We start from the raw sequence: 16,012 nt of genomic DNA, 5'->3' as shown, positions 1-16,012 counted from the left end.
AAATCACGTATATATTGGAATACATATTTAAGCTATTGTACTTTCAGTCAGATAATTAAGGACGGGCAAAAACAGAAAGGAGGGATGAACATCGTTTGGCTCTTTCGGCCCAGTTTAATCTCAAATTCTAGAATTATTTTGACCATGAATTATTTTGCACATTTTTGTTCTCCTCTTGACGAAATCGGTGTAGGAGAAAGTGAAGTTAGACGGTCCCCTTCGGTAAAACAGCCACCTCTGTATATTATCATGCATGATGCGATACCATCAAAGCGTAATTATATTTATCTATAGGTCTCGTAATCCTGGTTTGGTTTGTTTTGAAATTCGCGCAAAGCTACACGAAGGCTATCTGCGCTAGCCGTCCTTAATTTACCAGTGTAGGACTAGAGAGAAGGCAACTAGTCATCACTACCCACCGCCAACTCTTGGCTACTCTTTTCCCAACGAATAGTGGGATTGACCGTCACATTATAACGCCTCCACGGCTAAAAAGACGAGCATAATTGGTGTGACGGGTATTCGAACCAGCAACCCTCGGATTACGAGTCGAGTGCCTTTACCACCTAGCCATGCTGGACCTCGTAATCCTGTGTGGTAGACGCATAAAGGTGAATAATGAAAGTTCGACTTTAATTCTGTTTTTGAACAACTCTAACCTAAGGTAAGCACCCTGGAGTTAATTCTGTTTTTGAACAACTCTAACCTAAGGTACGCATCCTGGAGTTTTTATGGCTACAAAGATATTTCAGGGCATTTCATTTTGCTGATTACTAACAACAAGGAATTATAGACAGCCGAGTATGTCGTAAAACAATTCAAGTTCACTTGGATTTTATAATGTGCGATTGTTTTCAGATGAGTAACTTAAAGTAAATTCGCTCTGCGGAGCTTTCATACCCCATATCAATGGCATGTATTTCCGCAGCTGGCTTCAACAAAATATGTCATTACTACACACTAGTACCCACAGTTTTTTATCGTGTTGTTTATACAACATTGCGCTACATCTATAGTTGTATATGACGCACAGCCTTCCTGATCCTTGCCAGAAAAGTTTTAATGATTCTTTAAGTGATTTAAAACAATTACTAAATACAGAAGTTATTTTAATTTGCAAAAGTTACGAGTTAGATGGGGCCATCTTATTTCATCATGGAGCTCCGTTTTATCGAACCTTATAGATAAAACAGCCACAAACCACATGAAGTGTTTTTACAATATCTAAAAAAAAAGACTATGTCCAATCTTTGTTTAACCCAGAAATAACATAGGTAACACAAAATAATCCACTTTAAAACCTTTTGCTTTTTCAATATAATAATCTTAATAGATGAAAACGGCGTTTAAAGTTAAGGTAGCCCTGTTACCCTACCCATTTTCCTACATAATAAAATCGATAAATTTACATAAATTTAATTTTGATCAAGATAAAATACGTATAAAAACTGTTAACTTAAAAAAAAAAATACTTTTCATATGAGTTGGCTCGAATGTTAATTATATTTAACATTTTATTTTATTCATTTATTTTTAGCTGAACCTTTTTTATGTTCCACAAATAATGAAGATGTAGGTTTTACCTTAAGGCGTACATACACTATCCTATAACCATCTGGGCGGCGAGAAGAAAATTTTGGCAGAACTCAAGGTTGACCTCTCGCACGCCTTCTATTGTGCTGAGCACATGTTTTCACTCACTCACTTCATGATTTGAGTTCGAAAATAGCAAACTCCACTGAGTATATGGTTAACTTTTATGAACAAAATAATTTTTGACCTTCAAGTGTTTCACTCTTATATATATCGTCTCTTGGTTCCTGTTCAACTGAAGAATTCTGTAGTGAATAAATAGTTTACAATGGATTTCAGATCGGTTTTATTGCACTTACCTAGTCCCTTAGTGGATGAACGGTAATTGTAAGGATTTTTAACATAAAATCTCGGGTTCAATTCCCCATGATAGACGGATCACAGATAGCCCATGTTGGAGTTTTTCGTTAAAACAAACAGGACTTGCATAATTGGTAGATTTTTAATACGAAGATTAACTAGTTTCACCCTTACTTAAACCATAAAGTTTTTATATTGAAGCAGTTTATACAACATATTTAATTTTTTTCAGTGAAGTAAATGTTTGTGGGTTTTTTTTTCGAAACTTGCGCAAAGACTACAGGAAGGTAGCTATTCAACACTACCTAACGTGAATTCTTGCGCTATTTTAATCGAATAATAGGATTTGACCGTCACTCTTATAACGCCCACACAGACCAAAAGGGCAGAGTGCGATTTTTCACCAAGAGCGCGCGAACCCTAGACCCTCACAGTTCGATATTAGATCTCTTTCTAAGAGATGATACTTCTAATTACTTTTCACGAACACATTTTAAAGAGGAAACGAAAAGTTACTAAAGCTATTTCGAGTATTCGAATCCATCCACTTATAACTTGTTTAACGTTTCTATGTATCTGCTCTACGGAAATACAAATACTATAACTTAGACTGAACCTAAACCTGTTAAATAATTGTCTCTGTAAGCAGTTGAAATATGGACAACAAAAGTACAACTTACATGCACACAAATACACTCTTACAGTTGTCGGAAATGCCTTCCTTAGAAGCTTACTTCACGGTGAATCAATGAAAGTAACAGAAGTTGTTGAAAGAACGCTTCCTTTATCGACGAGAAATGAAAACAGCATTTTCTTGTCGTTCTATCTGCTGAGAACAGTAGAGTCATCTGTTAACTTTAAATGGCACCTCTTAATTCTTTCTTGCTTTGACTGTTGTTTTTTACCTATAATTATTAAGCAACTTTTCCATCTGCGTAAATGTAACACATTCTATCATCCCTGTAACTTAGAATAGAATAAAATGCTTTTACCAACGTATGCAGTCTGAAAGAGGCTATGATCAAATACACGTGCATGGCATTTAAAAGACTGTGATGTCATTTCATTAAAAATCTTGAATATGTTTATATTCGTGCATACCTTCTAACAGTAATAATAAAGTGTCGACGTATCACGCCCTGCGCGAAGTAAGTTCACAGCTTCTTGCTTTAAAAATATGTTTGTTTGTTTGTTTGTTGGGAATTTCGCACAAAGCTACTCAAGGGCTATCTGTGCTAGCCGTCCCTAATTTAGCAGTGTAAGACTAGAGGGAAGGCAGCTAGTCATCATCACCCACCGCCAACTCTTGGGCTACTCTTTTACCAACGAATAGTGGGATTGACCGTCACATTATACACCCCCACGGCTGGGAGGGCGAGCATGTTTAGCGCGACTCGGGCGCGAACCCGCGACCCTCGGATTACGAGTCGCACGCCTTACGCGCTAGGCCATGCCGGGCCTTTAAAAATATGATAGGCAGGGGTTGCTTAATGGTGTGTTCTTTTGAACGTAATCACAAGTGCGTCTAACTTCATTCTGATTTAATTTTTCCAAACTCTCTATTCGTAAGTACATGTCAGGTTTACAATTAATTTGACTACTCAAGCTTTGAATAGTTTTTTTTTGTTTCTTAAGTAAACACTTAAGACTGAGTCCGTTTTAGTTATTTTACAAAGGAAAAGTAGATAAATTAATTAATAAACGCGCCACAACCTTACAAAAATTATTTAAGGTCCACACAAAAATTAAATATAGTATTGACCATCGAGAGAAAAAGATATCAACCTGAGCCATGTATTCACGATACGTACAAATCATTTAATTGTTTTAATTTATTCGTAAAGAAAATCATTATTACTTTATATCCTGTTTCTCGGGCAAGTTACTGGAATATTGCATACCTATAAACAAAGCTCAACCGAAAACCTGATAATACTGTATTGATAACACTATGCAACACAAATGTTGTTCCTGGATAGTGTGTGTTATTTCTTAATTGCTTATGTTGTAAAAGTACAGAAAATGGCCATTATTCCCTTTAAACTTTGCTTTTGTGACCTGGATAATGAAATTTAGAAATTAACCTATTTCCTATGTAAAAATGGGCAAATTTGAACATTTTCATTTACCTAAGGTCTGAATAAACCAATATATGAATCAAGATTTACATGTATTTACATTAAAGTTATACAAAAGTGAACAAAAATGTTTAGAAGTGGGTAGTTTTTTGAGATTTGCGACTGTAATGTAAATCACTTTCGTGTATCAGCCCTCAAATACAGTCTCTCATCATGTTTTCGTTATATGCTCCCAGATCACAAAAGCAAAGTTTGAAGAGAAAAATAGGTCTTTTCCACTTACTTTAGGCATAAGCAATTGGAAAATAACACTTTCTGCCCAGGAACAAGAAAAAGTAAAAATTTTGGTACTTAGTGTAATTTATTCCTGCTCGTAAACAGTTCTATAATATACGAGAGTTTTGAAACACTAATAATAAAGTCACAATTTAAACGAAAGAGAACGAATAACAAACGAAGATCACGGAAATAGTGGATAACGACGATCCGTATTAAAACCACGTCAACAAAGTCTACAATAATAGCTTGCTGGTTCGTAAGTTCTCGTGAATGACAGTAAAGTTAAAATAACAAAAATACAATAATGTTATGTTATAGATTCTTGTCTAACAACATGAGTTGTAAATTATTTAAATACAATTTTCAAATAATTACAATTCAGTTGTTTGGTATGGTTCGTTCCCTTACAGTTATTGTTCATTGATGATATATTTAGCGTGTGGACCACTGCTATGTCTACTATATCCTAACCGACCTGATGAGCCTTGACACTACGTGAAAGTCCTCATTGGCATTGGGTATAACAAATGTAAAGTGGTTAACATGTTATAGTACATTTTCTTTTGTTTTTACTTATGAGTTCCTGGAACTTACTAATTCATAACATACTTATAACTTAATAATGGGACGTCGCACATTACACGGAGAGTATGTTTTAACATATACTAAGCATTTTATTAAGTTGTTGGGTACATCTAGTTTTATTTAGTTTTAACGTTGCATCATTATTGACACGCGTATTAATCAATGATCCTACTGATTGTGCTATGTTTTAACTCATGAAAGACGAGTATTATGAACACATAAAGAGAACAAGTTTGGGCAGTTCATTAACCCCTGTTACAACTAAAGGTTTTATGAAAATTACTTGATAATAAAAGTAAGGGCTATGTTTTTCTCTTGTAGGATCTGTTGATAATACACTTGTTGGCTTTGTTTCTGGATAAATGGTTGAACAAGTTTTAATACTTCTAAATTAATTACATCCCTACATTAAATTTACTCAAGAGAATGAGAAAGGCTATGGTTAGTAATGTAACGCTTTTAAAATAAAACTATTTAGGAAGAAAACGTACACTGATATTCACCTAAATTCATCGTCAACTCATCAAGGGTATCAAAAAATTGGAATTATACTCTTTACCGGCTATAGCTTAAATTAATTCAATTAACTGAAGTGTATTTCAAAATAAGTAAAAAAAAAAAAAGAGTTGGATGAGACAATACATTACCCGTGGTTAAAAGATACTTTAGTACTAATAGGTTTATAGAAAAAAAGAAAATTCATTAAGATGGTTTGGTTTATTTTCTTAGCCTGTATTTACCTGATTTATTAACCACGATAAAAAAGAACGTGGCAAGAAATAGTAAAGATATATAAACTTCCAGTTGCAAGAAAGATTATTTTTACCAGTAAGAAAGCTGAATGCAATTCCATAAAATAAAATTAAACTAATTAGAGATCAGAAAAAGCTATTTCCTAGTGCAGAATATGCAGGAAAGACTAGTAGAAATTCAAGTACTAGAATAGTGAAACATCGACATGCTTCATCACGTCATATATCAACATTTTTAAAATACTGAACATTGTAATAAAAACAAAATTATTTCTGTGAACTTCATGTTAATAAACGTAAAAATAAAAGAAGCTATTTTAAGGAAGCAATACAAGTCTAAAATAATTAAAATGCGAGGAATAGGTCTATATTCATAGGTCAAGGTTATTCTCTGACCATCATCATTAGATCCATTCCACATGTTGTGTTGATCTATGAAATGTACCCTACCCGATGATGTCACTTTAAAGGTGGCGCAACAACGTTTTATTCTTTTTTTTTTCCTATCCCATTTTTAGCTATTTTTTTTTATTTTTAAAATATTTACAGGCCAGTATTGTTCGTTATATTTTTAGATATCATAAGTGGGAAGTCTAAACATGCTTTTCTTTTTAGCAAATCTTGTGTTTCCTGTGCAATTAGTTCCTTTTTTCTTTTTTTAAATTTTGTTTGAAAAACATAATTGATTTTCTTCAGTGGGGATGATCGGCAGGCGCTTTAAAAAATAAACAATCAACTATGTGTATTTTCAAGCTCACACGTCAAGATTTTTGTTGCAAATCAATTAGTACACAATCTCACACGCTTGCAATCACGGAATGGTGGTTGCGTACGACAACAGCATGTGTTCATCTATAATTCCAAGCTAGTACGAAAATGTTTTCCCAACTGCGAAACTCAAGGACAAGAAACTATTCAGTCATATTTTAAACACTGTTCTACACTAAACATCCAAGTTCATTTACCATGTTATTCAACTACAGACACGTACACAGCAGGAATAAAAACTTACATTTACAAACTAATATTTGATCAAAATCCTATAATGCGAGACACGTTATTTTTGAATGTGAATTTCACGTAGATCAAGCATAATGAAAAAATTTCGCAAAGCAAAATATAAAGTATATATGACATTAATTTTAGGGTAAGAAACTTCTTGTTACTTTAATTTATTTGTTTACATAGAAAGTTAACCTCTTATTTTACAGATGTAAGATATACTGAATGAGCAAGTGTAAGTTTGTTTGTTTTGTTTTTTTGGAATTTCGCACAAAGCTACTCGAGGGCTATCTGTGCTAACCGTCCCTAATTTAGCAGTGTAAGACTAGAGGGAGGGCAGCTAGTCATCACCACCCACCGCCAACTCTTGGGCTACTCTTTTACCAACGAATAGTGGGATTGACCGTCACATTATACACCCCCACGGCTGGGAGGGCGAGCATGTTTAGCGCGACGCGGGCGCGAACCCGCGACCCTCGGATTACGAGTTGCACGCCTTACGCGCTCGGCCATGCCAGGCCTCGAGCAAGTGTAAGAAACAAACTTTCTACTGACTACATTCTATTTAATCACATCATACTGTTTATTAATTTTACTTTTGTCAAGCCTAATTATAAAAAAATATTAATTTAAAAATATTCTTATTTAGATATAAATGTTTAAAATCTGAAAAAAACAACATTACTATGCGCTTCGTTTACCCAACATCATCACATAGCATATACATACAGTATAATGAGGAATTCAAATATCATAAACTTATTGCTCATAACTGCATGTTATACACTTTCAACTACAGTTAACTGAGTGATACTTATATACTAAATGCAGCCAATCGTTAGAATTTAAAGAACTCAATTTACACAGCAAAATTTGTCACTGAAGTTTTCCATATGGTATGAACAATGAAGCAGCATTTCACGTGCGGATGTGTCACGCTGTCACTGTTACATTGTTCACTAATCCAACTGTTTACTAAGTATATTAATGCTATTCATGCGTGATGTTTCTTATTCGCATAGATGTGAATGAACATAGTGTTTCCTCATTTAATAAAAATCAAATATTTTAATTATTGATAAAACAATCAAAAATATTACGCGGGAACAGACAGCATTACTTTTTCAACCTCACTGTTACAGTTCTAGCGGCATGTATTTTTCTTGTTTATTTGAATTTCGAGAAAGCTGCACGAGGGCAATCTGCGCTAGCCGTCCCTAATTTGGCAATGTAAGACTAGAGGGAAGGCAGCTAGTCATCACCAACCACTGCCAACTCTTCGGCTACTCTTTTTCCAACGAATAGTGAGATTGACCATCGAATTATAACGCTTTCACGGTTGAAAGGGCGAGTATGTTTGGTGTGACGGGGATTCGAACACGCGAGCCTTGGAGAACGAGTCGAGCGTCCTTACCACTTGGCCACGCCGGGTCTAGCGTTATGTAATGCTGGTGTCATAATTCCACAATAAAAACAGTGGGTCGATTCCCCTAGGTGGACTCAGCAGATAGCACAATGTGGGTTTGCTATAAGGAAAACACACACACACAGAACTGACAACAACAGTGATGAGAGCGAAATGAAAGTTGAGAGTCAAGCACGTGTTCTAACTGTTATTCGTACGCAATAAATCACATAACACTCCACGATATATTTACTACGAATAATGAGTCCATAAAAAGGACGTTGAAAGTACGAAAATAAAGGTTTCCTTAAACATTAAGTTTGTTTTGTTTTATCGTTTTCGCGTATAACTACACAAAGTCGATACACGCATAGCCCTCTATAATTTTGAAATGATACTACAGAGGGAAGCAACTCAAAAGCAATCACTATTGTTTGGTCGACTCATAATTTCACCATCATTTCTATAGCACATTCACGACTCTAAAGAGATACGAGTTTTTTTTTTTACCCGTCACACCGAACATGCTCGCCCTTTTAACTGTAGGGGCGTTATAAAGTTACGGTCAATCCCACTATTCATTGGTAAAAGAGTAGCCCAAGAGATGGCGGTGGGTGGTGATGACTATCTATCTGCCTTCCCTCTAGTTTCTCACTGCTAAATTCAAATCAAACTAAATTCACGGTCTAACAACAAACACGACCCCAAAGTTTGGAAAATGATAAAGATCAAAATCTTGAATAAGCTGTTCATTTCTTGTATATCGTGTGAAGATCAGCTATAATTTTAATCATTCAAGTGACTAAAACTGTACATCCTGGTTGACATAGTTTTAACTACTTCAGAATATACGCTGTTAACTTTATAAATTCCAAGTTATTGCTCGATTCGAAAAAGTAACTTGTTTTAATGTACTTGCAAGAAAGTTTTGGTTTGGACTCGTATTCATTAAAAACAAACTTAGAAAACAAAACCCATACGAATTTCTTGACAAATTAATATTAATGAATCTTTTTTTTTTAATAACTGAACCTACATTTAATTTTCTGTTTAAAATGTTACGACCATCATAATTCTCTTTGAAAATGCCAAAAACTAACTTTCAGTGGGAACTTCCTTCTTTTGTTCGCACATTACCAGTGAAAAGTGTAGATATATTCTTCCACGTACTTCTTTGTTTGTTGTCTGCTGCAAATATATCCAATGGGCTATCTGCGTTATGCCCAACTCGGGTATCGAGACCCGAATTTTAGCGTTATTAGCTCTTAGCCTTGCCGCTGAGCCACCGTAGGACTGCAAATGCTTATCGTTGTTTACCCTGTTTAGAACGTATAAAAAAGAACTATAGTAATATCAACCAGTATATACTTACACTACACTCCTAACCTCAATATAAACTTATCTATAGTTCTTAACGTACAGTGCTAAAAATATAAGAAAATTAACACAGTATCCTGTTTTGAAAATGATCTCATCTTCAACATTAAAATTCGTTCAAAAGTACTGACCTAGACAATGCTAAGCCTTTTTATTATAATATACAGGTAGCTTGATCTGATTTCTTCAGAATTTCGTGCAAAGATACTCGAGGGTTATCTGCGCTAACTGTCCCCAATATAGAAGTCATAGAAAATCATTTTAAAAAAATGTGACTGGTATTTAGTTTTAAAAGGAATAAAACTTTCTTCAATATCACTGAATACCCCAGTTTAACATCTCCCTTCCCCTAGCAATAATAGCCTAGAAGGAAAGCAGCTAGTCAATATCACTCAACTCCAACTCTTTTACCAACGAATAATGTGTTTGACTACACGTTATAATGTCCTCGTAGCTGAAAGGGCGAGCATGTTCGGTGGCAGGATACTTATCCGTGATCCGAAGATTAGGCGTCAAACATTCTGACCACCAGGCAGGCCGTACAGGTAGCACTATTTACAAATCAAATATTTAGAAACTGCTTAATAGCGTACAACAAATTTCATATTCCAGACCCTAAACGGTGCCTTTATTGTTATTTTAAAGCTTCTAAGTCGAAGTTCTTGAGGTTCAAAATCTGAAATGCAAGAAGTACATAAAAGGTTATTCTGTATTACACCAACATTGTGGGTTCACACTGTGATGTCATTTTCATTCACTGCTTCAATAACATTGTATAGCAAATAGAGAAATGGTGTGTAAGAAGTACAGGTTGCGATATGATAACGCGTACTAATCTTGTTGATAGATTGAACGCGCTCATATTCTACGTACAACTTAAATGGACATGATAATCGCTAGTTTCATGGTTGTTTATTGTATTTAAAAACGGAGAGTAATGTCTATAACAAGCTAAAACCAGACAATCGCTTAAGATTAACCAAATATTCTGTTAATTTAGTTGTCTTAATATTATGAAAGGAAAGTAAGATTAATTTTAACTTCACCTACCAGGTGGTTTTTAACCTGCATCATCCGGCAAGAACCAGAACAAAAGTTATCGTGACTAAGATTTGATAGCTTTCTGCTGATATCACATCATTGGTGTTTGAAAGCTAATAAAACCTGTTTAATCTGGAACTATGCGACCGAAACAGATATGCAAGATACAAAAGAGGTGGTGACATTCCATTCCTACATACCCACCTTTATATTTCTTATTTTCATTACGAAATAGCAATTGAAACTCACTTGCTTACCAGCTTGTCCTAGCCCATCTTTATTTCTTCATGCTTTGGGATTTATGTAACAGCTTTCAGCTGGACATGATACGTAACCTATTACCTCTAATATTAGCTAATATATTTTGGTTGTGACGTAACAATTAAACGGATAACTTAGATCGAAAATGAGATCTTAAATTAGCTAACACTTATTTTTGCTTGCTTTTGTACATTAGTAATATTCATGTGTATATAAGTGATTGTTTCTTTGTTTTGAATTTTGTGCAAAGCTGCACGAGAGCTATCTATGCTAGCCGTCCCTAATTTAGCAATGTAAGAATATAGGAAAAATAGCTAATTATCACCACTCACCGCCCACTCTTGCGCTACTCTTTTACCAATGAATAGTGCGATTGACAGTAACTTTATAATGTCCTCACGGCTGAAAGGGCGAACATGTTTGATGTCACGGGGATTCGAGCCCGTGACCCTCAGATTACGAATCGAGCTCCCTAACCACCTGGCCATGCCGGGCTTTTTTTTTTTTTTTTTTCAATGAAAACATAATTTTTACACTCGAATATGATCGAACTTTCCTTTATTATTTGTTTATTGTGTTCGAAAAAGATTCTTAGGTCTTATTATACGTGTCTTTTTGAGATAACGTGTGTTGAACATGATTGTTAACAGAAAAACGTCAGACATTCTCAAAAACTTCCTATAATCTGTTTACCATCGGAAGAAAGAACAAACAGATGTTCCGAAACGTCTCCAAAATATAACATATTCACAACAGGATGTATAACAATAAAAAGCTTCTCGAGCGTTTCAGTATATTGTATTATTAAATTTTGAGGCCAGAAGTCTTTGTGATCTGGAACATTTTTTCAGAAGGTTGAATTAACATCACTGACCTGAGGTTCAGCTGAAGCAAAGAGAGACTGTAGTATAAGAAAACGTGACAGCAGTAGAGAGTTCGAAGTTTGAGGTAAGACACATGACGTTATCAGAACGTAAATGGAGCTTGAGGGCTTTGGAAACGTAATTCGGCGTTTTCTTTTGTTCGTTAAGGAAGAAAGAAGTTTATATTACATTCAAACACGTCTTAATCGTAATTCTGAAATGGTTAATAGATTTCTCTCCCAGTTTTTTGGTTTTTCAATGCTGTGAGAAATCAACTATTTATCGTTCGTTCCACTTGCTAGCATGTTTGGTGCCGTAACTGGGTTTTGCTAAAGCAGACATTTTTGAATGGAGAGGTCGGGTAGCATCTTGATTTCTCTATATTATTTGTTTTATTGTTTTTTGCTACTACCCATGACACAAGTTTTAATTCATGAACACAGTCCCGTAGCAACTGTTTTTCTTCACTTGTTAGGCTACCCCATTAATACGTGACGAGTATTATATAGCTTTGCACTTAACAACAGCCAATCACTTGCTGTTTTTATTATTATTTCAATAAGCATGCTTTCTAACGTTACGAAGTACATTTGGATGTTTAAATTCCTGCTTATCTTTCTCATAAAGTTTACCTTTTTTTATTATTCGAAGAAAGCATCTTAAAGCTGGAAATTATTTATATATTTTGTTGATAAAAAGTATGTCAGGACTTCCATTATGGTACATACATTCAAATTTATTCAAAGTTTAAGTTTCTTACGTACAAAGGGTAAGGTTAATTGACAAGAATGCTGAGAACATGTTTGTGATGTCAAAACTCACAAGTTGATCTCTGGTTCTAAGCTCAAGACCTTCTCTTTTGAAGTAGAGTGTCAAAGTTTTTTTCGTTTATTTGTTTCTTTAATTTCGCGCAAAGCTACACGAGGGCTATCTGTGCCAGCCGTCCCTAATTTAGCAGTGTAAGACTAGAGGGAAGGCAGCTAGTCATCACCACCCACCGCCAACTCTTGGGCTACTCTTTTACTAACGAATAGTGGGATTGACTGTTACATTATAACGGCCCCCATGGCTGGGAGGGCGAGCATGTTTGGTATGATCGAGATTGGAACCCGCGACCCTCGGATTACGAGTCGAACGCCTTAACACGCTTGGCCATGCCGGGCCCAGTTTTTGTTTTTTTTTCGTATCTTTCGTGTTTGTTTTTGAAAAGATATAGAAAGTTGTCAGTTATGTACTTTTGTGGGTAATACGGTTAGTTTAGGATGATGCCTTAAGAGTTTTTTTTATATATCAATATAGTTAATCTAATATGACAGTTGTAACCTTTTATCGGCTGAAAATTCATGATGAAAATATACTGTTTAATGTTGCTATTAACAGATTTTCTTTGTTGGTCAAATTTCTGGGAGATTTTTTTTTACGATGTATGGCTGCGCAAGTTAACGTTCTTACTCCTTTATTATTGACGGACGGTACACTGGGATACGTTCTATACGGCTGCAAATACATAGAGAGCCTTCTATTAGAGTGAGAAAAGTCTACAAAAAGCAGTTATTTCTGCACCTGATGTTAAGGTCTTTGAGTTCAGTTCAACAGTTTGGTTTGGGGTTTCTGAACGATGTTTTTCCTTTGTGTAATGATTTTACTGAGTTTTGTGAACTGGCATGGCCAAGCGCGTTAAGGGGTGCGACTCGTAATCTTAGGGTCGCGGGTTCGCATCCCCGTCGCGCCAAACATGCTCGCCCTTTCAGCCGTGGGGGCGTTATAATGTAACGGTCAATCCCACTATTCGTTGATAAAAGAGTAGCCTAAGAGTTGGCGGTGGGTGGTGATGACTAGCTGCCTTCCCTCTAGTCTTACACTGCAAAATTAGGGACGGCTAGCACAGATAGCCCTCGAGTAGCTTTGTGCGAAATTCAAAAACAAACAAACAAAAAAAAACAGTTTTGTGAACACATTTTGATTTTCTGAAAAAGGATTCTTTGATTTCATGTGTGGAGTATTTTATAAACATTATTGTAGTTTGTTTATTGGTAAACACGCACAATTAATGTACAAGTTGTCATTAGCAGTAATTAATTATTTTACTGTATACAACGTATTGTAATAATCTTAAATTCTTTAACCCCTTCTATTTTTACACATTTAAATTTTTTACATCAATACGCTGATTTGTAATGAATTTTGGGATGGTTCAAAAATCGGGGATATAAATATCTTTATCCAATTAACAAAAGATATCTAGACGAAAACGAGTCAATACACTTAACAATTCACCAATATACCTTATTATGTCTACCGTAAATACGTGATCAACACATCCAAATGAAATATGTCGCAAATTATAATCCGCACCACATCTGTTACTTCAACAAATATCAAGATATCATTAAAAATAATTTCAAACAGAACAACAACTGTAGATAAAAAAACTGGGCGTTTATATTATACTATATTATAAAGGTTATATAGGTAAAACCGGATGAAGTGCGAACGAATTTCTGAAGATAAAAATAATAATTAAGTATGGAAAAACAAATAACGTTTTTTTCTGGGGGGGGGGAGTATTTTGCACATGAAACTTGCCGGCTATAAAGTTAATTGGAAAGAACAACAAAAACATAATTAGTCAAAAGTTTGCTTAATTTCAACATCTCCCAACGTCATCTGAAGCTAAACAACTTCCTAACCCCATGTCGTCAAAGGAATTAAAGACCACGTAGTCATGGTTATCCAGATTTCCTATCAAAAGGTAATCGTGACACTGAAAAGGACTGCATGGATGCGTCTAAACTATCAAGACTTTGGATAGTTTTCCTTCTACTGTGATCTTTCATTAACCATGCTACCATTCAAACCATACGGCCATGTTACGGCATGCTGTTATGCCAATTCCCCATGACACATCAGTTATTAGATCAGTAAAACACCATATTACACACACATACTGTAGGATTTGTTTGTGGGTGTAGGGGAAGGTTATATCTCTCAAAACAAATATTCTTGGCTCAAACGCCTCCTGTTAACTCGACGCTTCTGTTTATACCTATAACGAAATAATGCATTTATTATATAATAACACAATAATTGCTAGTATTTCATAAAGCAGTTTAATTCGAAATGAAGTTGCGCACTTCTATTTTTCATAATACGACCTGGCATGGCCAGGTGGTTAAGGCGCTCGACTCGTTATCTAAGGGGCCCAAGTTCGAATCCCAGCCACACGAAACATGTTTGCCACTACAGCCGTGGGGGCGTTATAATGGTACGGTTAATCCCAGGTAAAAGAGTAGCCCAAGAGCTAGCGGTGGGTGGTGATGACTAGCTGCCTTCCCTCTAGTCTCAAACTGCTAAATTACGGATGGCTAGCGCAGATAGCCCTCGTATAGCTTTGCGCAAAATTCAAAAGCAAAAAAAAACCAACAAATTATCCAAAATATTATATGTTGACCTAATTTCATATGCTTAAGCATTTTATTTCTAAATTATTTTTATGACAAAAACGCAATAAGTGGGTAGATGTTGAGGCTCGGCCTCATGAAACTGCAAATATACAACTCCAAACGTGTTATTACACGAAGAACATGATGTAAAAAAATAAACTAAAATTGAAAAAAAAAACGATGAAGCTTAAGCATTAAACCACCAGAATTATTTACCATAGACATCATCCAACTCAAACGCATATACCGTACTTATTGATCCAAATAACTTGCCAGAAAATTTGTTCTTTATCGAATCAATCAGAAATCTTAATATTCATCGTCTATACGACATTTAAATTAACTTCATTTTATTCAAATATAGTATAACTATAACACAAAATGATTTAAGCTGCAATGTAGAAGTTTACTAATAGAAATAAATTCTAATGCAAAAATAAACAGAGCAGTGCTGAAAAAACTCCGAAGTACACATGAATTACCGAATATTAACAGTTTGAAATAAGCATATATTCTTTACCTCATTTTCGTCTTCATTTTTTACGCAAAGACAAGCCGCTCGTCTAATAAAACCATCCTCATCATAAGTTCTTATGGAATTTGATTTCTCCTTTTCCATGAGTGATCAAACAGGTTTGGTTAACACTGCTTAATATTCTTACCTCGCTTGTCCGGCCATGTACACTGTGGCTACACAGCTGCATCCATTTTGTGGCAGCTAGCAAAATCTCGAACGAGGCGAGTTTTATTTATATTTGTTTTGCACATTGATATTTTATTTTCCATGTACTATGACTAAATCTATATAGTTGAAATATATTTAAAACAGTTATTGAAGAGTGTGAATTAAATACATGTAGCAAATGCATCAGTTTTGCTCTTATTTTTTATTTAAAATATGTATATAATAAAGAGATTGTAACGAGAGTATGTGAGTCTTTGCTAAGTGCTTTGAATCAGCTGTTTTTCAAGTTTATTTTGAGCGCGTATACAAAATCTACTATTTATTAAAACATTACTTATTCTCTTCTCT

General features: G+C 35.0%; 1 protein-coding gene across 3 annotated transcripts in view; it reads right to left on the bottom strand.

The window, feature by feature from the left end:
* Window positions 1–15,719, bottom strand: part of LOC143229354 (diphosphoinositol polyphosphate phosphohydrolase 1-like) — a 39,537-nt gene extending 23,818 nt beyond the window's left edge. The window contains exons 1-2 of one of the 3 annotated variants that reach the window (XM_076461570.1): window positions 15,500–15,663; window positions 9,132–9,312 (exon numbers count right to left, since the gene is read on the bottom strand). In XM_076461570.1, the coding sequence (XP_076317685.1) occupies window positions 9,132–9,312; window positions 15,500–15,516 (198 nt within the window). In that variant the 5' untranslated portion in view covers window positions 15,517–15,663. Of the gene's footprint in view, window positions 1–9,131; window positions 9,313–15,499 lie in introns of all 3 variants that reach the window. The other 2 variants (XM_076461571.1, XM_076461572.1) reach the window with 2 other exon arrangements.
* Between the last annotated feature and the right edge of the window lie 293 nt (window positions 15,720–16,012).

This window comes from Tachypleus tridentatus, chromosome 10, assembly GCF_004210375.1.
Source record: "Tachypleus tridentatus isolate NWPU-2018 chromosome 10, ASM421037v1, whole genome shotgun sequence".
Lineage (NCBI taxonomy): Eukaryota > Metazoa > Arthropoda > Merostomata > Xiphosura > Limulidae > Tachypleus > Tachypleus tridentatus.
Note: the sequence above shows the minus strand (reverse complement) of the source record. Positions and strands in the feature narration are given on the sequence as shown.